The sequence below is a fragment of the Pteropus medius genome, unplaced genomic scaffold (assembly GCF_902729225.1).
Source record: "Pteropus medius unplaced genomic scaffold, Ma_sr-lr_union100, whole genome shotgun sequence".
NCBI classification, from domain to species: Eukaryota; Metazoa; Chordata; class Mammalia; order Chiroptera; family Pteropodidae; genus Pteropus; species Pteropus medius.
This window is the reverse complement of record NW_024343578.1, coordinates 5,740,096-5,765,291: the sequence shown is the minus strand read 5'-3', so window position 1 is coordinate 5,765,291 and position 25,196 is coordinate 5,740,096. Positions and strand designations below refer to the sequence as shown.

The 25,196-nt window shown below is 38.1% G+C and overlaps 1 protein-coding gene across 1 annotated transcript in view; it reads right to left on the bottom strand.

Moving 5' to 3' along the window:
* Window positions 1–7,729: 7,729 nt before the first annotated feature.
* The window catches only part of LOC120606347 (metabotropic glutamate receptor 7-like), a gene marked incomplete at its 3' end in the record, with an annotated part of 556,936 nt that continues 539,469 nt past the window's right edge, over window positions 7,730–25,196 (bottom strand). The window contains exons 9-10 of the mRNA XM_039867571.1: window positions 10,346–10,397; window positions 7,730–7,854 (exon numbers count right to left, since the gene is read on the bottom strand). Of these exons, the coding sequence (XP_039723505.1) occupies window positions 7,730–7,854; window positions 10,346–10,397 (177 nt within the window). The remainder of the gene's footprint in view (window positions 7,855–10,345; window positions 10,398–25,196) is intronic.

Genomic DNA, 25,196 nt, shown 5'->3' with positions numbered 1-25,196 from the left:
AAAAAAGAAACACACATCATGGGTGTATTAGTTAGCTTAGGCTGCCATAACAAAATGCCACGAACTGAGTGGCTTAAACAACAGAAATTTATTTCTTACAAAGGCCGAGAAGTTCAAAATCAAGGTGCCAGCCCGTTAGCTTCCTGATGAGAGCTCTCTTCCAAACTTGAGGACATCTACCTCTTGTTGTGTGCTCATGTGGCATAGAGAGCTGTGGTATCTCTTCCTCTGCTTATAAGGTCACTAATCCCATTGTGGGGCCCAACCCTCATGGCCCCATCTAAATGAAAGGTCCCATCTTCAATACCATCACATTGGAGGTTAGGACTTCAACTACTAATTTTAGGGGACACAATCCAGTCCATAGTAATGGGCTTCAGAGGCTGTTCTTCCATCTACAAGCTTGAGACCTTGATGTGTTACTTAAACTGAATTTCTTGGCTGCCAAGAACGTATGTGGGGATGGGGCAGGGAGTGGTCTGCGGGACACTGGTTGGGGTGGCAGTAAACTGACCTTTGGGAGGTGGGGAGGAAGGCAAGTTTTATAGCCCTAAAAGCCAGTAGCTATGGGTCTACAGAGCAGCAGTTAAGATGTACACGTGGGAACACAAGGCCAAGGACATTTCAAGATCCTGGGAGAATTGGCAAAGTGGAGAAAGAAGCACAGGAATTTGCAACTGCTGGTCTTGGCCTGCTTCTGTTTCCAAACTCTAGTCTTCCCCCCCACCCACCACCCCCGCCCCCTTCCAGTTTATCGCATTTGCACTTAAGAACGACATGATACAGCATAATATAAGAGTCAAATTCGGGTTTCAAAAGCCAAGGTCTAGTTAAATTATACTGGATTTGAAAGAACCAGATCTACTCTCAGCCTCTTCTACTTCTCCCCAGTCTAGATGAAGATTCCAGATGCTGAGGTCCAAGCTAAACCTAAATAGGTCTATGGACCTCCAAAGTGGGCTGGGGAGGAAGGACAGTTATAACCCTGTATGAGCTGCTTTCCTGAGTAGAGCCCAAAGGAGAGTGAGATCCTGGGCTCCTGGGCTCCACACTCCAACACAGAGAAGAAACGAGAGAATAAAACTGTGTGACATACAGAGGCAGATGGGACACAGGGGGCTTCACACTGCTCCGCTGATCCATTGAGAATTAGGAAGCCTTAAATGATTTTGCATGTAGGAAAGTGGTAATAACTTTGGCCCATTCAGTTCTTATGTGTTCAAACTGGCTCAGGAGGGAAACTCAGTGTTCCTTTTATTTTTAAGGGGCATAGTAGTTTCTGGGAGAGACCAGAACAGAGTATAGCTCATGGTGAGGCTCATGGGACATGAGACCACAGACAGGAAGAGGATCCTCTGTGGAGGGACGGAAATCAAGAGCTGAGGCCATACCCAGCCAGCCACCAATGCTGTGAGGTCAGCATCCATATGGCCGCTGGGAACCTAGGAAAACATGAGAAGCAGGGAGACTCTGGCCAGTTTGACATCAAGTTCCACCAACCAGTAGAATGGGGGCTCAGATTTTAAATATGTAAATTTATTCATTTAAAAATAATTCCTTCACACCTGAGTTTCTGGCCTGATAATTCCACCCAGTACAGCTGGACAAACATCCTATTATTAAGGTAACTTCCAATCCCCTGGGTCCAAATCCACATGCCACTCAGAATTTAGAAGGGTACTGATGTCATAGGAAAACAGAGAATCTGAAATACTTTAGAAAGGGGAATCCCCAAGTTTTAAATATATTGCACGGATGTGCAGCAAATACTTGAAATACTAGAGTTCCCTTCACAGTTCGGTGTGACAGGAGCATTTCTGGTGTCCCATTCAAGGAAGTAGGCCATTTGGATGATTGCCCCCAGAGAATGGAATCTATTTTAAATGGGAATCTAAATGCTACAATTACAGCTCAATTGTCTATGTAACCGTATTATGAGCCTCAGACAAGGACAGGATGTGAATGAGACCCCAGGAAACAAGTTCTCCACACCCTGATCTCCCTTGAGAAATAAAAGGGAAATAATCCACACAATGCAAGTTTGCCTGCGTCAGTCTCAGTTGATTCTGGGCGTTAGATGCCGTTAATCTTAAAGGACAGATGTTAAGGATCTCATTGTGGAGTTTTATCACAACCAAAGAGTCATTTGAAATTGGGACATAGGGGAGACGGGACTTAAGGGAACTAAGTGATGCAAGGAAGAACAAAATTTAAAGGAAATAGTAAAAATAAACTGGGACTCATGTGTTTAAACCAGACACATGCCTGTCTGACTACAAAATTGGCTCTTAAATGTGTTAATTCAACAGAAATGTGTCTACCTCTTCTTTTTGTTCTTGCCTTTTTCCTTCAGAGTTCTAGTAACCATGGATAATTATATTACCAAGCTCTTATGGGAAGATGATGGGTTCCAGAAATGGTCCATCTCACATCTTTTATGATATGACTGACATCTTCTCCCTCAAGATGTGAGATGTATGTTCCCTCTTTTTGGATCTGGGTGGGGGGTTGGGAAGGCTCCAGCCAATGGAGTATGATGAAAATGATGCTATAAGCTTTTTTCTAAGGCTTGGTCTTTGGGCTACAGCTTCCACCTGTTTCTCTTGCTCTCATTCTTAGTGCTTGCTTTTCACAATCAGCAACCATACTGTGAGGAAGCACGACCTAGCCAACAGGTAGATCACATGGATAGATTCATGTAGAGTGGAACTGAGACCCCCAGCCAACAGTCAGAGTCAATCACCAGCCAAGCGAGTGAAGAAAGCTTCTGATGATTCTAGTGCCAGTCTTTGAACTGCCCCACTTGGTGAAAAGTGAAACAGAGATGAGCAAATCCCCATCAAACCCCGCCCAAATTACAGATTTATGACCAAAATTAATTTGTCTTCTTTTGAGTCACTAAGTTTTAGGATAATTTTTTATATTGCTATAGATAACTATTACTGATGATCAATATTGATAAACAATTTTGTACTCCCCCAAATTTATATGTTAGACCCCCAACCACCATTGAGATCATATTGGAAGTGGGTCCTTTGGGAGATAGTTAAGGTTAGATGAGGTCGTAAGGGCTCTTGTGATGGTACAGTGCCCTTAAAAGAGGAAGAGAGAGCAGATTCTCTGCCATGTGAGGTCACAGTGTAAAGGTAGCAGTCTGCAAGCCAGGAAAAGGGCTCTCACCAGGAAGTGAATTGGTCAGTACCTTGATCTTGAACTTAGTAGCCTCTAGAATTATGAGAAATACATTTCTGTTTTTAAGCCACTCATTAAGCCAAATGTTTTTTGGTGTTTTGTTTTCGCAGCCTGAGTATACAAGCATTTTGTGCCTAACATTACTTAGGCACAAAATGCTAAATTCATTCTTTCATAATCAAGGAGTGGCCTAATTTTGTTTTATTGGTAACTTGGAGTTATCTATGACTTCTCAGGTCCCTGTTATTTTCTGCCCCAGTTCACTGGAAATTAATGAATGCTGTTATCTGGGTCTGATATTAAAGCTAACATTAGAAGTCCCATGTAACAAAAGTTCTAGACTCATCCTACGCTATAGACAACCATACAGATTTTCAAAAGAAAAGGAAACTATATCATTTTTATTAGTGCAAGTAAACACTTTTAAGCTCTACTGAGCAGCAGCTTGGTTTTATAAAGAGTAGTAAATTTATGTTGAAAAAAACTGAGTTGCAATTTTCACAGTCATTTTCTGAGCAAGTCAGTTTCTTTAGACCTCAGTTTCTTCAAAGCAAAATAGGGTTGAGAATTATGTATCTTAGCAAAGTTCCTCTAAAAATTTAATCAAATGTGTTAATACATGAAAAAGTACTCAAAATTATTACATAAATTAGAGTTATGAATGACAATTTTTTCCATGACTTTTTAAAAAGGACTAATATTAACAATAGCCAGTTAAATCTTAACATTAATCAGAGGTCTAGTTTTCACTAAGGAAAATTAAAGACTTATTTCATTAACGTATGTTCAGAGGTATTACATGAAACTTATTTTCCATTTACTGATAATTACCTTCCTAATTTCTATTTGGGTGGCTATGATTTTAAATTTGCCTAGTTTCTCAGTTTGATCAACTGGTGTGAGGCTTTTAGTGAAAACATAAGCTACAGGAAACCAAAGCTGGTAGCTACAGTGCTATAATTTTGACTTTTGAAAAATTCAGCTGGTTCAGAGATATTTTTCTTAGCATTTTAATACCAATGAGTTAGTGGCTTAGTGACAGGAACAGGGTAAAGTCAGGAAGAAAAAGATTTTAGATCTATAATCTTTTCCTAGGAATAGAGGCAAGAACACTGTGGCTGGCACCTTTTTATACTCTCGTTTAAAGTCTATCATGCCTGAATTACATAAGGTGACAGGGAACACTCTTGCCATGCCAGGCAGAATGAGGAAGCTTTTTCTGTGATGCCTTCTGATGCCCAGAAAGCCACTGAATGGCATTAATTTGGAGCTACCTCTATTCTGGGTTTAATTTTGCAGAACTTCCGCTGGCAGAGTTAGAATTCCCTGACTCCTTGAAAATGCTGCCAAGGGCCTTCCTGGTAGAAAAACACTGAGGCCACTGCCGAAGAAAGAATCACACCACAGCTGTTCTCTTTTGGCACCCAGCTGCAAGAGTAGTGAGCTGCCTTAAACCTGCGCTTTGGGCAGCAGCTCAGATCTCAGCTCTGTTACATGTCAACTGTGTAACTATTTAACTTAAAATCTGGGGACAAAAATTCTGAATTAGTGGACCATTATGAAGATGAATTAGGATAATCCATAAAAAGTGTTAATGCCTGGCCCTTATAAATCCTAAAAATAATCAGCACCAAGTATCAACAAATAATAACTATTGTTATAACAATAATATCAATCATTCATTTTTTTATACAAATAACATTTATTATTTATTCCATAAATGTTTGCTAATGTTTACTAACTACATCTAAAGGAAAGACAAAGCAATTTCTGTGCAATTAAAACAAAATCTAACAGACATCAACAAAACACTTCTGGGCTTTTGCCTCAATTTTACCAAAAAGAAAGTATTAGGTAGTTAGGTAGCCATGAATGACAGGAGCAAAGGCCCAGCTCTGTAACCATGGAAATTATAACACTGATGGCCCAAACCAAAAGGCTGCCCCTAGGCCCTCCAAGAAAACACTCATTTTTAAAATTACTATACCCCTATATTCTTGAGTACAAGGAAATAAATGACCATAGTGTAGCAACCAGTTTAGGCCAGACACAAATGCTTGCACAGTAAGGAATACTCTGACCTTCTTTTCACCTTAGCCTCATCGTACCATCATTATGGCGTCTTACATATGCCCGGAAGTTCATGAATCTAATTATAACAGACTGAACTCTGGAAAGGTACATACGCAGTTAACAATAGGTTATGTAACAGCCAACTGTCAATCAAAATGACCTCACACATCAATTAGATAGCACTACTCTTATAACTACCCATCACGGCCCAGATATAAGACAGATCTCCCCACTTCTACGAGGCTACAGCTCTCTCTGGTGTAGCGTGTTTCTCTCTTGAAATGTACTTCACTAAATCCTACTTTTCCTAATCTTCACTGATCTATAATCCTTAACTGGTTCTGCGAAAGGAACCAAGGCACCCTTCCGGGTACCACTGGGGCAACAGTGGACTTAGATCACCCCCAGTGGTGACAAAAGGAAACAGGAGAGTTGGGGTCTCAGTGTGATTTATGAAGCCTTGACATATCACTGTCTCTTATTTTGTCATGTCTTGTGACCATGATGCCAAGAGAGTCACAGAGTGAGAAAGCTACCATAGCCCCAATTGTGAAGGAAATTTGGGAGAGGATCAGTGTATCCCAGTGTACCCCAGGCAGTAGACAGACTGATATTCTAGGTGGTGGGTGATGGATGGAGTCTGTAGAGTGGTGCCTCTCAGTAACCTGGAATTAAGGCTCTGCTATGAAACAACACCCATTAGATTCCTATAGAGATTCACAAAGTCATCTCAATGCAAATAGCAAAGGTCTAAGTCGAATAGGACCAGATTACGAATGAGTGAAAATATGTTGAAATGCTGTGTCACTAAGGGGGAGACTTGATCATCAATGGAAACGAAGAGAGTCAGAATACTGAGGCAAATGTTGTCAATACTCATCACAGACCATGCAGATGCTTCACTGGCATACATCTCTATCAGGCTTTGGTAACCTGATACCATTCAGCTCTCAGTGATTCCCCTCACGCCCCTCGTTCTCACTACATGCTCACCAGGTAACTTCAGTAACCTGGCTTCCCCTGCAATTGTTTTAGGAATCAACTGGGCTCATCACACCAACTTGAATGAAGTTACTCTCAATAGTTCCATTTCTGTTTACAAATGAATAAACTGACCATCTAATTTTTGCATTAGCTTCATGCAAAAGTCATTGCCCTATAGTTTATGTGACAAGAGGCATCCAGCCCTAGCTCAGTAAAATTTGGGATATGAGCGAGCCTGAGGTTATGGCCTTTCAAGGCTGAGAATCTAATCCTTTGCTGTGGCTAAGTAATCAATTAGTTGGAAGTCCTCCATGTGACAGGCCAGCCTTTCTTTGCTATACCTTAATAACACTGAGACTTCTCCTGCATAGGGATAAAGAATTTTCTCAAAAGATAATCATCATAGCTAGGTAATGCTTTAGGTTCCCTTTTGAAATCAATTTATTAAAAAAAATTGGCAATTTCTGATTACTTAGTTTTATTCTACCATTTACTATCTTAAAATTACAGGTAGAGAGCTAGGGCAGTGGTTCTCAATGGGATGATTTTTGCCCCCTAGGAGACATTTGACAATGTCTGGAGACATTTTTGTTGTCACGACTGGGGAACTGTGCTATTGGCATCTAGTGAATAGAGGCCAGGGATGCTCCTAAACCTCCTACAATGCATAGGACAGCTCTCTGTCTCCCCCTACCTCTGAAACACACACACACAAAGAATTATCTGGCTCAAAATGTCAATAGTCCTGAAGTTGAAAACCCTCAGTTAAGAGAAAATGTGTTTCTTTTTTCCTCTAATACTGCACTTGTGTCTCAAAGGAATAGAAACTTCTCTTGAGCACCTTGCAAGTATAATAGAGGCTTTCGCATGAATTCTTAATTCTCACAACACCCTTCGAAATGCACTGGGTCCTTCCATAATGTTGATGAGATGCCACGGGAACTTAAATCTTGTTTATATCAATTAGCCCATGGTAAAACTGGTTCCCTTATGAGTCATTTCACTTAACATCACAGAACCTATAGATGACGTTAAGTGAGGACTTATGGTATTTCTTGGTATCTCCATTTTACAAAGGGAGAGACTGAGTGTCAGAAAGATTGAATAAGTCACCTAAGGTCACACAAAAACAAAATTCAAACCCAAGTCTGTTTGATACACTAGATATCCTCTGTGGATTAAGATTTTTAATTTGAATTAAAAAAAAAAATTAAACGAACAAACAAAACAGTTAACTCCCAAACACCAATTCAATTTTCAAGATATTAAAATCTGAGCAATGTTTCAGTGGAGAACAAAATCAAGTGCTCGTGTCTTATGGAAGCCATTCCAATGAGCTGCACAGTGGGAGAAGGGTCATGGTGACCACTTCAATCACGGTGTATGTGACTGACAACAGGCTCACTCTGGATAGAGACTGCACCACACAATGATTATGTAATTATTAAATTCAGCTAGTGAGATGGCCCTGTAGTCTTACAGGAGAGTCCCGTGAGCAGAGCCCAAGGGCTTCAGGAAATTCTCTGAGACTCGATCATCGCCATCGTAGCAGACAGAAGCAGGAGTGGGATGCTGGCTGGCTACAGCCATCTCAATCAAGGTCCCCTTGACAAGAAAATAAGTTAAACACCAAACATTGTCATAGCGGAGCCTATGTCTGGGTTTCACTGCTTAGTAATTCTGGGGCTGACCATTTTCCTTTGACCAAAACACTTGAAATTTAGCTTTCGTCAAAATCACCTGGGAAGCTTATTAAAGACGCAGATATTTTAAGAGTTCTAATTCAATAGGAATCTGCAATATTAACAAACCCTTCAGGCAGTTCTGTTACAAGGAGTTCTGATTACTGGCTTAAGCCAACTTTCACTGAGAGTCACCTAGCGTGAGCCTCTGTCTCCAACTTCTTATTTTTATCCCTCTCGGGAATTTTCCAAATGAAGAATTCTACGTGTGTGTGTGTGTGTGTGTGTGTGTGTGTGTACACACACACACATATATATACATATACACATATATATACACACACATATATATATACACACACATGTATATATATACATACACACACACATTTGTATGTGATGTGCTCTGGTTATTTCTTCAAAGGAAAGTGATAAGAAGATAAAAATAGTGCTAGCAGCTGCCATCTTTGAGTTCAAACTACATATCAGAGTTTTTGCTAGAAGCGTCATCTGCAGTGACTCACTAACACTGTCATTACCCCGTCTAAGGAAATGGATTAAGTCAGGCACTCGAGGTATACAGTTAATAGTAAAAAGTTGGGTTTAGCTCTTTACTAAAATGAAGCATTGCCTTTGAGGAACTTTAGAATAGTTGAAAGATAAGATAAACATGAAAATATAGCTAGGAAAAATGAAGTTCAGTAAAAGAAAGAACTGCTTTGCCCTGGAAGTTCAGGGAAGCAAAAGAGAACACCCAGGGAAGGGATCAGGTAAGAGGTGGACTTTGAGATGTGTATGTCTTGAGAATTGCACGTGCCCTTGATGCTCAGTAACTGAAGGAAGCGTTAACAGTTTTTTAATCTAGGTTTAGGGTAGACAGGCATCCTTTTCACTATTCTTAAGGAAGACAGAGCCTAGGAGTAGAAGTTGGCTTAGAGGTGAGAAAGCAATTTTAACCTCATGGTTGGGGGAGGCTCTGAAGGTGGTTCTGGTGTTTTTTTTTTTTTAATCCATGTGGTAACAACCATTCGGAGTGCTCATCCTTCCTACGGAGACACCAGGAGGGAGGTGAGAATGTGGAAACTGATCACACAACCGACTACATCTTCTTAATGAAAAACATCATTTTGATGACTTTATAGGTAATTTGTTTTCTATGCAACAACCTTCTTAGACTGAATTCTCTAATGCCTTCCTTGAAATACTCCCAGGAATTAAAAGCGATTCCCTACTCTCTGGACTCATTTATTTTCTCCAGGTACTGTCTGGCAGCCATCTGTAACTGTAAACAATAGTTACAATTGGGACAATTAAAATTGATTTTCTATTATGCTAAAAACACTTAATTAGTATTCCTGCCTTCACCACATTGACAAATTTGTTAAGCAAGGCGATCTCATCTAGTGTCTGTGAAGGGGAAGGATATCCCTAGAGTCCAGACTACGGGGTCACAGCCCTCCCCTTCCTGCCTCATCTCTGCCCTCCCCAGGAATGCATATCTTAGCTTCTCCTTCTCAAAGCAGCAGCTGCTGGGTCCTCTTCCAGGTGTGTTCCAAGATGAGTAAAAATGTTTTCATTAGCATCAACTGAAAGCTTTTGAAGAGACACTGACTGCATTCCATATTCTTTACTCGAAGGAAGAAAACCCACACTCTTGCACCAATCCCTCAAACTCCCAAAAGACTCTCGTCAGCTCAAAAAACAAAACAAAAACGTAAAGACAGACAACACCTCTCCCCTATATATCCACTTCCTTCCAAAAAAAGATACTTAAAGTATCACTTTTCCTTGAACCCAGAAATAATAAAAAACTAAGGTTGAGTCAAAGAACATTCATATTAAGGTCACTTCTCCCAAATATTTTACATAATTACACACACACAGGCCCATTCTCTAGAAATACTGCATATGAGCTCAACAAATTTGCACTTCTTTTGAGAAACTTTGACCCTCACACTGGAAAATAACTTACAAACCTCTTATCTTTTGATCACACTTAACTTTTTTAGTAAAACTGAATTTCACATTTTTCAGGCTTGGAAATTATCTGTAACTCTTTATTCTGGTTAACATGAGGCTCCCACAAGAACAAAAGTAAAATGGTGCTTGCACTGAAAACTTGCTCACAGGAATTCCCATGGTCACCAATTAATATTTTTTAATTTCATGGCAATAACTCCTGAGGGTGGAGGGTGGACTCACACTGAAGATTGATGCCAGAAAGTCTCATTCTTCCCAATCCCACCTTCTTTCACCTCTTTAGACAAACACTAATTCCTTTGGAGTCTCATTTAGACTTTTGTAGTTTAGCTTTATTAAAAGGTGATTTATAATAGTTCTGAAACTAAATTGGGAAAATCAAAATAAATCTTACAAAAAAAGAGGTCCCTGTGCTTCCTCTGGTGCTTAGTTACCTTGGCATGAGGTGGTGCGTCACTGGGTGTGACCACCTTGGGCGAAATACAGCTGAAGAGATGAAAGTGGACACTTGTGATTAATGAGAACACGCTGTGCAATGAGGACTCCACTCAATCTTAATGACAAGAGGTCACAATGTCAGGTGTGTACTCACCATTGCTCAGCAGCTTCTGAATGTGACCAGGTAGCACACAGCTTCTGTTTATCTTTGGAAGGAGAAGGGAACAGGCTCAGCTATCATTTTATCTTGGCATCATGGGTCAAGTACTGTAGTGCACATCTGCTCTTTGGGCTGTTTTTATATGATGGGGACATTAATCAAGGCTCCCTCCATTGTCATCCCTACAGTCAAGGTGTGGACATGTAACCTAAGCCAAGCTACTCAGGCTCTTTTATTTTTTTCCTGGAATTTGAAAACTGAGTTGAATGAAATAAGGATGGGGTTAAATAGATGTACTTTGATGGTGGCACCCTAAATGACAGTCTCCTCCAATGATATCCTGGTGTTTGAATTCCTTAAGTTTTGGTTGCCCAGCTTAGACTCCAGGAGCTAACTTAGGGATTGGCAAACTTTCTCTTTAAAGGGACAAGTAATAAATATTTTGGCTTTGCTGGCCATATAGTCTCAGTCATAACTAGTCCACTTGATCAGTGCAAATGTAGCTATAGAAAATATGAAAAAACAAATGGATGTGATTACATTACAATAAAACTTTAGGGACACTGCAATTTGAATTTCATATAATTTTCATGTTTCATGAAACATTGTTCCTGTTTTGATTTTCCAACTATTTATAAATGTAAAAAACTATCCTTAGCTCATGAGCAATACAAAACAGTCAGCAGGACTGATTAGACCTTACCCTAACCATCCCTGAGCTAACGCATCTCCTTTCGATAGCTTCCTTTCTTTCACCTAATCTAACTGGAGTCAGTTTCTGTTGCCTGCAAGGGAAGAGGTCCGACTACAGTGTGCATTCAATTCATTTATATCTAAAGGACATTAGCTACAAGGTTCCTCAGCAAACACCATTCAGTTCCTTATTTGTTCATTCACACATTCAATCTGTGTTGAGCACCGTTTATGCTCCAGGGACTGTAATGGGCACTGAAAATACAGGTATAATTTAGGCCAACACCATCCTTCCTTCCTGAGGGAGCTTTCTGTGTAACAGGCATGGACAATCCTGATGAGAAATAAAGTCAGGGATTTAAAGGATCACTTGTGGCATCACAAGACACTCTCTGGGGGAGCTTAGATATTCACAAGTCATTTTCAAAAGGGAAAAAAACATTACAAAGCCCAAGATGGTAAGAGAGAGCAAGGACAACTGAGTTCCTAAATGATCTTTCTAGGGGAAAAAATATAAGGGCTACAAAAAGGAGAATTTAAAGCTCCACTTTAAAGAAGAGGAGGCGGAATAAGCAATCTAAATCAATCTAAATACAATGAAAACAAAATGTATTTTATTTAAGACATTCTTTTATCGATTAAAATAAGAAAAAGTAAATATTAGAGATAACATCAGTTTACTTTCATTGTCTGCCAGGTGGAATCACATACCCAAAAAATATCTACACCAAGTTTTTTCTTCCAAGATAATATGTAATTAAATTGGCAGAATCAGGGTTCTGGCTTTTCAATGGTGATTCTATATCTTTCCTCTTCTCTGTTCTATTTTTATCCCCTGATACTTAGGTTTGGGAGGTCCTTCTTAATATTAAAGAAAATCCTTCTGGTGGAAAACATAAGCCTGTCCCCACTTGTCATGTACTCAGAGGAAATGAATTGTGGTTGCCTTCTCCATCAAGCCTTTGTGAAGTGCTACTAAAGAAAGACTGCTACTAGACTGACCACCATTTCCCGGGCTTAATTAACTTGGGTGAATACACTTCTTCCCAGTGAAATTAGAGTCAAATTCCATTATAAAGCAGCTTATCGGAGCAAGGTTGGATCTCACCAACATAAAACAAAGAGGTCCAAAGTATTGGCTCTTTCAGTATTACTATGTCAGTGCAAACACACTGTCAAATGGAGGTGGTACTGGACACACAGCAAGACAATTTACACATGACAAATAAATGAAAATATTCGGAGCTGACTCTAACATATTAAAATTGCTGCCTTCCCAAGGTTTTTGTAAATTCTGAACTTCCTGTTTCATTTTCTCTCCTTTAATTTTCTCAGAGGAAATGCCATATAAATCACTTTTCTAAAAAAATCTTTTCAATCCACTAAAATGAAAACTGGCCAAACACAGATGGCTAAGAATACCCTTAGAAATACATTCTGGCCTCATCATGATATTGCTCATTGACAAAAGTAAACAGCTGTAAGAAAATCACGTACGAGTATTGAGTGTACCACATCACCAATTAACCTCTTTTTATAATTATGAATACTATACATAATTACAAAAAATATACACATACAGTTATATAACATGTATTATAAAATATATACATACATATGTGTGCACATGTTACATATGTATATACATATAAAACTATTCATTAATATTTTTCAGTATATAAATATTTACTGTGTAAATATATATTTAAGTATAAGGATAGAACACCACTTGAAGTAACATTTAAGTAAATACAATTTCATGCTACAGATCTGTGCTTTCTCTCTAATATCTCAAATGTTATGTATTGCTCCCCAGTTTAATCCTCACTTTCTTTATATTTTTCCACAGGGTTATTTACAAATGCGATTTCCACTATTATTGTTATTTTATCACTTCGAGGCGGGCCCACGTGTTCTATTTTTGATAATCTCACTACAGCTATTGCCCTCATGCCCTCTATTCACTTGATTGACCAGGATTAATTACTTAAAAAGTGTCTGGGGGGAAAAAAAAACAGACTAGAATTTTCAGTGCCTATATATTCAAATATTGCTTTAATTTTTAGTCCTCTTGGTAAGAAAATAATACACATGGTCTTTTTCGGCTCCCAGATACTACAAATTTATTCCTGAAATGAGGATATGGGAATAGGAGTGATTGCCCAAACAAAAATTCAAAGCGCCGAAGGATAGAAATAAGTGTTGAGCAAGCAAATGCTAACCAAGAATTGTATATCTGAAAAGACATAATTGAGACATAAATGTAGTAGAAATTCTTCCTTATTTGAAATAAAACCGAACCCTACTTATACACTGTGAATTCTTTAAAAGAGAAATAAAATACACTGAAGTCTGAAAATGGGCACTATTTTAAAGAACCAAAACAACTAGAACAACCTAGTGCTTTCTCAACTGTAATGAATGATCAAGTAATAATGAATTCAAGTTTACTCCCTCTGTCCTGAGTATATAAAGTTAGTGGAAAGATGCCAGTTCTGTGATTGGATTAGGCAGTAAAGAGAGCTCTAGGCCTTAGCTTTTATCTGCTGATAGGTTAATTGGCTTTAATTAGCTTGCACACCTTATCAGAACCATGATAGTCCCTTCAATCTGATAAATCTTTGGAGTATAGCAATTGTTCTGGAAGCAGCTTTCCTTGTAAGACAGATAAACAATATTGCTGCTCTCTTTCTCAGGACTTAGTTCAATTCCCATCTGCTCATATTTCTCCATATGAAAATAAAAATTCTGTAGGTATCTAAAAACCAAAAGATGCAGTTGGTATTTACTGATCCCACCACCAGTGTCCTGACCAGATGCTCCCTGCAATGAGCCCCCTATTGTCATTCCTGCCTCCAAATCCTCTAGACGGAACTGTCTCCTGCCTGCTTTCCAAGCCTGGTTCTCCCAACCTCACAAGAGACAATTCCATTTAATTCTCTTTTGCTTAAATTAACCAGTTTATCTCTGCTGCTTACAATAAAATATCCCTATCTGACCAATCATTTATTCAACTAATGTGTTTTAGATGCCCACAATCTGTCGACACTTGTGATTCAATGATGGGCAAACACCAGGTCTCTGCTCACAGGAGCTCGCATCCTAGAAGAGGCGATTATAAAGATGACATGAGGATGATCTGATAAAAAAAACACACACATACACACACAAACATGGGGTACGGGAAGGTGATGTGTCCCTTTGGATTAGAAAAAGAGAGATGACTCTCGCAGGATAATTTTAGAGTTCACAACTGAAGAGAAGGAGGTGGCTGTTTGAATTACTGGGGCAAGAGCATTTCTCCCAGACAGAAGAACGAGCACAAAGAGAGAAAGAATGAAGAACTTGCCAATTCCAAGGAGAGTGGTTAAACCAACTGATCCATTAAGTGGACCCTGGTCTCCTTATCTGCTCTTCCAAACACTGATGGCTTTACAAACCCAGCTAGACGAATCTACTCCAAAAATGACATCTCCTTTCTCTAAAATCATTTTACTATAAAAATTTTTATTTTCTACTTGTTTCATACATTTGTGGTTTCTCAATAAAATCATAAGCCCCTTCAGTGTTAGAGACATGTCAAGACACGTTATTTACATTCCCATACATTATGCACATGGTACATGTCCCATGAAAGGCCAGTAATTAATATTACAAGTGCCCTTCAAAAACAGATTGTTAGTCTGTGCCCTTCAAAAACAGATTGTTTGTCTTTATGGAATTCTTGCCACACATGGCAAGAATTCCATAAAGACATTGTAGCATTTCTCTCTAGGAGTTGCCTTATCTCTGCATTCATTAATTAAAGCAATTAAGATGGAGATTCTTTATATATCCAGTCTAGGCTGAAAAAGCTGACAGTTCAATTGGATTCATCAGCTAAGTCCCTAAAGTTACAAGCTCTTATAATTAGTAATTGACTTCAGAGGATTTTAACAAACAATGACAAATATGCCAACATTTCCAATCCCCTCTAACACACAGAAATAATCACCTTTAAGACAGCCTATTAACACCATATATAGAGGGTGTATGCAACACACTACCAGGTGGGGGATCCACTTAGTAGTGGGTGATTAAAATGTAATGTTTTCAGGACAAATGATTGGAAAAAAATAAAGTCACCAGAGATGTGTCATGGTGGGTAAGCTATTTATCTGAAATGATTCTGGAAGTTAACAGAACTGAAATAGATTGTATCTAATGTGATACGCATAATGTCACAGGCAAATCCTGGGAAATATTTTTTTTCTGAGTGGGGTGGCCATTGTCATCTAAGAAAGAGCTATACCATCCCCATACCTTCTATTTGTTTCCATGGCACTGAGAAGCTATATTGGAGGTAGAGAGAAACATGATACAGGAAAATAAAATAAAAGCAATAAACTTTATCTGGTCTGTGTCTTTTCTTGGGAATTCTTCATTTGTTAATGAATTTCGGAATTCTTTAGGCTGTTTGATTTTGTCAAAACCACCGATATGGGGGATTACTTGTTCCTGAGGAAGCAATCTTATCATCCAAAATGGTTTTTACTTGCCCTATTTTCAAGACATGCTCTCTGATGCTAATTACACAGGGCTTTGTGACAGGGATAGTAATATTTCATAGAACAAATTATATATATGGACAAATAAGTGGGACAGAAGTTTAAATTGAGAATCATATCATAATTTATTGTAACACTGGAAGTTGTCTAGTTACAAGGACTTTCAGAGTTTCTTCATCTGTAAAATGGGATTTATCACACTTCAAGGGTTTCCTTAGAATTAAAATGGAGGTTGATATTCAAACCACCACAACAAACCTAAAGATCGTGTCTCATTTTTGATTTATTACAACAAATATCTTCACCCACTTGGGTAGTGATAGCTATTTATTGACCAGCAGGTAAGTATTTTCCTGAATAAATACCAACATGCCATACATTTTCTCTGAGCTTCTCAGAACATAGAACATTCCATTTAACAGAGGTAACAGTGAACTTATTAAATAGGGCCAAGTAGGAGCAATTAGTCATGCATAGATATATAAACAACACAAAAACAAACAAACAAACAAAAAACATGAGAATTGACATCTATTCAGATTATTTATCCTTGAATCATATTTTTTGGCTTATTAGTTGGTTTTGTTTTATATCTACAAGTAACTAAAAGTTGACCTAATCTATAAGGCCCAGGAAGAGGAACATACTTGATTAATGTTTTGTATACATCCAACTAGTGTTGAAAGTCAACTAGAAGGTATTCAATTCTGTGGTATTTTTAAGAGCAATGTTTTCAAATGAGACTATATCCAAATGGAATGAACCAGATGGTACACAGACTGAACATAGTTCCTTATAAAATAACTGATTGTTACTATATGATTTATTGACTGTTGATTGGGATTAGTCGTTGAGCTAAGGGCTTTAATACATTTTCACTCTTGACTCTCCCTACAATGATTTGAGTTACCTCTACACTTAAGATTGTATGGATGAAATTAGTGAGGTTTAGCAAAGTGACAAAGCTTGCCCAAGCTCTTATGTAGCAGGCAGCAGAGTCAGAATTATGTCCAATTTTGTTTGACCCCAAGCCAAGTTTTCCTTTCCACACTATATCATGCTGCATTGTCCGTCAAATGAGGCGACAAGTTCCATAGGATAGAAAGCTCAATGGAAGTTGCATTTGAAGCCCATTCTGCCCTTATATTCTATGATCATAAGGCAATAGAATCTCAGTTTTCTGTTACCCAGCTCTTTCCAATTATCCACTTTCATTGCATTGCACAGTGCCTGGCACAATTATATTCTCAATAAATATTTGTTCGAGGAACAACTAAAAATTGTTAAAACCATTCAAAAATAAAATATAACTTCTCTACAAAGAAAATAGTTGTGAACAAGGGAGTAAATAATGTAGCAAAGAAATTGATATTTGTAATAGGTGGCTTAATGTAGTAGATAAGAAGTCAGGCACTGTGTCTGAATTCTAGTTTAATCACCTACAAACTATATAACTTCAAGTACATTGCTTAACCTCTGTGATCTTCAGTTGTTCATAAAGGGAAATAAATTTAGTAGCAACTTCAGATGGCTATTGTACAATAACTGATATGATCGAAGCATAGAGTCCAACACAAGTATTCAATAAATGGCAGCCTTAATCACTGCTCTTACCTGCTGTGCCCTGGATAGTGGATTCCAGTATGATTTTGCCAAGGACTGTTTTTAAAAAGCAGAAGTTGTCAGTGTTTCCCAAGACTTTCAGAAACATGTGCTTTTCTGATCTTAATAAGGATTTCCAAAATCCGCTTTGGTGTCTTGTTCCAAAGGGTAAGTTTTGATAAATTATTCTAATCATTTTTATCAAAGACAAACTCTCTAAGTCTCTAAAATGGAGATAATGATATTAGGTACCTTATAGGCTTGTTTTAGAATTAAAAGTTAATGCACAAAATTTGCTTAGTGCCTGATACCACATGTTAGGTGCTTAAAAAATAATTTTAAAATAGTCTACACTATTATAATTCTGATACACCAATTCCAACTTTTGGGGGTTTTCCCCCCGCACCAAACAATTCTCTGACATAAGCTGAGTGTTGTACAATTCAACTCAACTGTGATACTATCTACTGAGATAGTATTAGAACCCACAGGTTAAAGCCTCAGCCCACAAAACTGCCCCCAACACCTTCAGAGGCCAATAACAAGAGCAGATAGTCACCTGTGCTTCTGATCAAGCAGTTATAAATCAGAGAGGTTCCCGCTACCTTCTCCTTAGGTTCAATTAATTTTCTAGGATGGCTCACGGAACTCAGAGAAATATTTTACTTAATGTGTTACTATTTTTTAAATAAAAGCTCATAACTCAAGAACAGCAACATAGAAGAGATGCATAGGACAAGGTATGGGAAAGGGCTTGGAGCTTCCACTCTCCTGGGATTTTTATGTGTTCACCAACCTAGAAGCCCTCTGAACACTGTGGTTTTGCATTTTTATGGAGGTTTCATTACATACTCATGATTGATTAAATCATTGGCCACTGGTGACTGAACTCAATCTCCAACCCCTCTCAACTCCCTAGAGGTTGGGAGGTAGGACTGAAAGTTCCAACTCTCTAATGACTTGCTATACTGGGAACCAGCCCCCACCCTTAGGTGGGATACAAAATTTACCTCATTAATATAACAAGAGACAACTTTATGGTTTTCATTACTTAGGAAATTCCAAGAGTTTTAGGAGCTCTGTGCTAGAAATGAATGAAGACCGAGTATATATTTCTTATTATATTGTGATTCAATATCATAACTATGTAGTCAATAAATACTAGCTGTTACATTAGTTATCTTTTGCTTCATTAATGCTGTGAAACAAAAGCCTAAAATTCTCAGTGGCTTGCAAAGACAAATATTTCTCACTCTCACAGATCTGCCCGTTGATTGATTTGGCTAAGGTAGGTTGGAGTAAGCTAGGCAACTCCATTTTATGAAGTGGGAAGGCTGAGATTGATCCAAGTGTTTCTCAGCCTTCTTGTACCAGTGAATCCCCAAGGCATGTTTTCCTCATTGTGAATGTCAGGAGTGTAGGTCTAAGCCAAACGATGCTCCTGGTCCAATCTTGTTTATTAACTGTCCATTGACCAAAGCAAGTCACATGGCCCAACCCAAGGCAGTGAGGAAGAGAAGCATATCTGCCCAAAGAGGTGAGGGACAGGAAAGAAGATTTGATAAGCAAATCCATCACAGTTGTATTCCAAGTATCCATGAGTTAGACCAATTTCATCAACATCATCCATTATCGAATGAACTTCTCTCTTAGCCTCTGGACAGCCAAACCCTTAGGATGTGAGTGATTGAATAAGAGCAGATTCACTTCCTCCTAAAGATCTTTTCCTGCAGACCAAGTTGAAAGAAACTGGCCCTCTGGCAGCAAGGCTGCATTTGGAATTCCAAATAAGGAAAGCTAGCACTTAGGGCATTGCATAGTGAATCAAATGCCAACCCCAAACTCTTATTACCATAGAAGGGGATGACACCTTCAATCTATTTCTAAGTGAAAACAATTTCCTTCCAGATCAAATGACAGCTGATCTATGAATACTGTGCATTGGATGCCATAGATTATTTAATATACAGTAGACCATAAGGAGGCTTAAAACTAAGAGACAAGGAGATTTATAATAAATCTAGGGGACACTTTACCTTGGTTTGTCAAAATAGGTTGTTAAAAATAGCTAATAAGGCATAATGTGAGTTAGAGATGAAAGGGTGAATGGTGTAGGGAAGAGACGAAGTATGCTGTCCAGGGCCAGATCTCCAATTAAACTGTCTGCTGTTGGCTGAATCTCTGCCTTCTCAGCTCAGTAGTGTTATTTTTGGAGTGGTCAAAAGTTGAGCTTTTATTCCTAACTCTGCCCTTACTATCGGTGTAATCCTGGGCAATCTCACTTACTGACATAGTTTCCTCATTTGAAAATATACACCTACTCTCACAGGCTTCTGTTAACACTTGATACATCAAGTGTCTAAAGTATTGCCTATTAGAGAGTGATCTCTCCCTAAATATTAGCTTTTATGGATGTCAGCAGCATTATCACCATTATATACATGAGAGTATAAAGGGATTTACTCATCAGGGATTTTTAAAACAGAATCTCTAGATTACAGGGTGTGGTGGTTTATAACAGGTCTGCAAATTCATTGCCATCAAGAGGCAGCTTCTGTGCCATCTTCCTTTGAAATTTGGCATGTCTTTGTGTCTTGGAGGAATAGAACACCATGGAAGCTCTGGGTGACTCCTGAGGCTAGGTTAGACAAAACTTGCAGCTTCTGCCAATTCCTGGTGAGATTCTCTCTCTGGGAGCCTTCAGGTGCTATGAAAGAAGCCCAGAGATCTTGAGGCTGTCATGTGGAAAGACCATACCCCAAGACCGCACAGAGAGTAAGAGATACCTGAGGTGCTCCAGCTCTTCCAGCCCAGGCCCAGACACAGGACAAAGAAGCCTTCAAAATCTCCCAGCCCATTTACCACCTGAGTGTAACTCCATGACAGAATCTGAATAAGAACTGCCTCGCTGGGCTCAGTCAACCTCAGTTTCAGGGGCAAAAATCAGTGACTATTACTTTTTTCAGTCACTGTTTTCCCATAACTTGTCATGTACCAGTAGATACCCAGATCACAGAGATCCTGTAGCCACCTCAGTGGAAGAAGAGAGCTTCTGGCCCCATCCTCTCTATGTTAATCTGAACAGATCTCTTCCTTACATTGGAATTCTGTATATTATTTTATTATTATTATTTTTTAATTTGGAAGGGAAAAAAATTATTTGCTAAAAGGATAAGTTTGAAAACCACTGAAATAGATAATATCCTAAATGCCTTCTAAATAGTTTTATAAATGGAATTCACATGAAATAACAACACTTGAAGATACACAATAAGACACACGCATTGTGTAAATTACTTTCTGTACATTGAATCATTAAATGCCCATCATGCCCACTAGCCCCACGTCAACCAAATGTGAAACAGCAGAGCAGGATTTGAACCCAGGATTCGAATTCTGATCTTAGAGCCCACACTTCTAATTAGAACACAGGAGCTAAAATGAGCTATTCTGCCTCACCAGGAATAGTGCTCTTGCTTCTTAATGATAGTTGTAAACAAGGGCCATGTCTACTAGCACAACTGGCTTCTAAAATATTGTCCAATCAAAGTCATTGTCCAAATTCCACACTCTCTAGGGTAAAGACATTGCCACTTTGGAGAGGTAATTCATTAAGTCACTTTCATACATTAATTTTTCTAGAGAACAGGCAATTACCTATGGGGACTTAGATAATAAAAAAAGAGAGACAAAATTCATTGGTTGAGAAATGCTAATAGAAATATTTTTTCTGAGGAAGGTACAGAGCCCCAAAAGGCTGTTTTGTGTGTCTTAGGAGAGAGGATGAGATATAAAAATCCAGATGATTAATATTATGAGGAAAACTGGTACTAATGGAATTAGTATCTCAGACAAAACCCACATTTCTTTATGGATTCTTTCCAAAGGATCAGTCTTACTAGAAGAATAATTAATAATACTAATATATTTATTATTAATATTACTTATTGAGTCTTCAACATAAACATAATTTTGAATATATTATTTTTAGTTTTTATAATCACCCTGTAATGAGGGCACTAGTATTGCATTATGCTGATGAGAAAACTAAGGCTCCGAAAGATTAAACATTTGCCCAAGCCAGAAAGCTAATAAATGGAAGAGACAGAATTTAAATCCGAGCTTCAATGACTGGTTTCGAACCTATGCTCTTTTTTTAGAGACACGAGAGATATCTCTTGGGGGTGATATTATATCCCTTTAACTGTACACAGAAAGCTCATAAATATGCCAAATATCTGAGTCATCCATCTCTTCCTTAAAAGGACACAAAAGAAAATTACATGAGATGAAACACGTGGACATGCTCTACAAACTTAAAGTGCTACCACGTAATCTGCTAGAAAACATGACTCAAGTGAAAAAAATAAATTTAGCCAGGCACTGAGATCTGTAACACTGGTGGAACCAGTGGCTTCATGGAGAGAAATCTAGGATCAAAATCTATTGGGAAGAAGGGGTTCATGAGGCATAACAGATCCTAACAGGTGAGTTCATATGTCATGAGAGACCTATATGTGGTTTCCAGTACACAATGAGAAACCTTGCTATATTTTAACTTATGGCCTTATGTATCTAAACACCCCTGAAGCATCTCACTCTTTACCTATTGAGGTGACATAAATTCTACACATGACTGAAAGCAGATCATACCACACTATCAAACTTACATGAAAGTTGCAAGAATAATCCAGAAAACTTTATATAATCTTTCACCAATTTTTAACATTTTGCCACATTTTTATATCACGTTCTCTCTCTCTCTCTCTCTCTCTCTCTCTCTCTCTGTGTGTGTGTGTGTGTGTGTGTATCTCTTTATATTTCAGTGTATATTTCTTAAGCATGAGGACATTCTCTTACATAACCAAAGTTACCAAATTGAGAAATTAAAGTGAAGTCTTTCATGACAATGTCATTTTTGAAGAATATGAGCCAGTTATTTTAAATAGATGTCCCTCATTTTCAGTGTTTCTGATGTTTCCTTGTGGTGAGATTCTGATTAAACATTCCTGACTTGAATACTATACAGATGACGATATGTCACTTCTTATTGTGTCAAATCAAGAGGCTCAAGGTGTCCACCTATATTTGTAGATATTAATAATCAGTCAAGATGTTGGATTTCTTCACTGTATACTATTTTTTCTCTTGCAATTAATAAATGATCTGTGGGGAAACACTTTGGTAGTGCTAACCTTTGAGCTCATGGTTAAGATGACCCCCAGTCTCTGCCCCAGAAGCTTCTACAATCCCCTATTGATAAGAGATGCAAGATGAACTTTGTAATAAAAATGTAGGTATTATCTGATATAAGAAAATGTGGCAATGTAAATGCATTTATACTTCTTCTTTGGGAAAAGCTCACACAGATCCATTTTTTTTTGCTTTTTCTTAAGCGACTATCAACGCTGGAACTTGTACAAGAGACAGTCAAAAGCAAACTCTGAAAGGTGATAAGAAGGTGAGGCTCTAGCTTGGGAACTCAGGATTGGGGAACCAGTAAAATGGCAGAGCATCCTGCACTCCCTATCCAATAGTAGGTGGCACAGACCCAGAGTTTTCTGACTCATGACCTAGCAAAAGAGGATAGTTCAAGTAGGCTTATTCCTCCTCCAGAGAAAATAAGAGTGCCTCTGATAACAGGTGAATCTGATACCACTAGCAAGGGAGATCTTTTAGGAGTACCATTACAAATAAGTAGCCAGAGAAATAGTCTCAGAGATACTGATATGGGTAGGAAAGACCCAATCAAGAAGAGGGACTCAGCTATAGCTAGGGTTTGGTCCAGGAAGCCTCTTTGTCCCTATGAGCCTAAGACTATTTTCCCCCACCCAAAAGATACTGGGATGGGTAAGTGAAAGACCCAACTACAGTAAGTAGCCTGGTTTGAGGAGTTTCTTTGTCCTTATGGATCCAAGTCTCTCCTTCCTTCTCCTCCCTTCCCTACCCAGAGACCAGGAGGAAAAGGGAGCAGCATGAGGATCTTACCACAGCTCTCCACCACCAAGACACCTGGGAACCTGGCCTAGATAAATCTCTTCTCTCTCTGGCAGTACCACCAGCAACCAATGGGACACCAAGTAGCATCTGATAAACCAAGTAGATCAATACAAGACTGAAAAGACTACAAAAATTAAACTGCCATTAGAACAGCAGTTCACAGAATTAGGTCAAGACCCATATGCTAAACCTTAATGTGGTGAATGCCTGCCTGGCAAAATTAAAGATTCAGGTAGAACCCAGAGTCTCCATACAATAAACAAGCTACAATAAACAAAATGTCCAGGATACACATAAAAACTACCTGTCATGCCAAAAATTAAGAAAATCACAACTTGAATGAGGAAAGACAACCAACTGATGCCAACACTGAGATGACTTAGATGTTGACAAAGATTTCAAAGCCACCATCATAAAAATGATTCAACAATTAAGATTCTCTTGAAACAAATACAAAAATCTCATCAAGGAAAATAGTTATTAACAATACCCAAATTGAATCAATAGAATTAAATATTATAACAATAACAAGAAAAAAAAACTCACTGGATGAGCTCAGGAAGAGTGGAAATGAGAGAGGTAAGAATCAGTAAACCTGAGGACATATCAATAGAATTTGCTCAGTTTGAATAACAGATAGATAATAGACTAAAAAAAAATGTACAGAGCCTTAGTCACCTGTGGGATAAGAAGAAGAAATCCAGTATTTGCGTTTTCAGAGTCTCAGGAGAAGAAAAAGAGAATGAGGCTAAAGAGCATTAGAATATATCATGGTTGAAAACTTTCCAATTTTGACGAGACACAGGCCTGCAATTTCCAGAAGTTGAACTGACCCTTGACAGAATAAACCCCAAACAACACATACCAAGACACATTATAATTAAATTTCTTATTACTAATGACAAAGAAAAAGTCTTGAAAGCTGCTTACCTATAGGAGAATACCAATTTGAATGGCAGTAATATTCTCACGGAAACTATGAAGGCCGTAAGGACAATACTTTCCAAGTGCTGAAAGAGGAGAACTGTTAAGTTTAAATTCTCAACAGAAACTTTCTCAAATGAAGAAAAACAAAAATAATTTGTTGCTAATAGATCTATTCTTCAAACGAAAAGGTAATTATAAAAGAATTCTTGGAGCATCAGGAAAGAATAGTAGAAATGCAGATAAATGCAATACTCTATACTTTTCTCTGTAAGTTTCATAAATCATTTTCGATAATTGAAACAAAAAGTCTAACACTGCCTGATACACAAGACAATAATATTTAAAAGTGAGGAAGGCAAAGAGATCTAAATGGAAGATTTCTAAACTTCACTCAAAGTAGTAAATTATTGATTCCAGCAAACTGTTACAAGTCTTGTATGTATATCGTAATACACTGCACAACCACTATAAAAATATATAAAGAGATATATTCAAAAACACTATAACTAAACTGAGTTGAAATTCTCAAAAATGTTTAAGTAACCCAAAAGAAGACAAGAAAAGAAAAACAGAAGAACAACCAGAGAAAACAAACAGAAAACAAGTAGTAAAATGGTAGAGTGAAGCATTAATATATCAATAATTACCCTAAATGTCAATGATCTAACTATGCCAATCAAAAGACAGAGCTTGGCAGAATGAATAAAAAAAAAAATAATGACCAAACTATATGTTGCTTAAAAGAAACTCACTTATAATTCAATTGAAATTATAGCTGAGGATTTCAAAAATCCCTTCTTGGCAAGTGGTTAATCAACTAGACAGAAAATCAAGGATATTGAAGACATGAACAATATAGTCAACCCACAGGATCTAATTGATATAAATAGACTACCACCCAACAAGAGAAAAATAGAC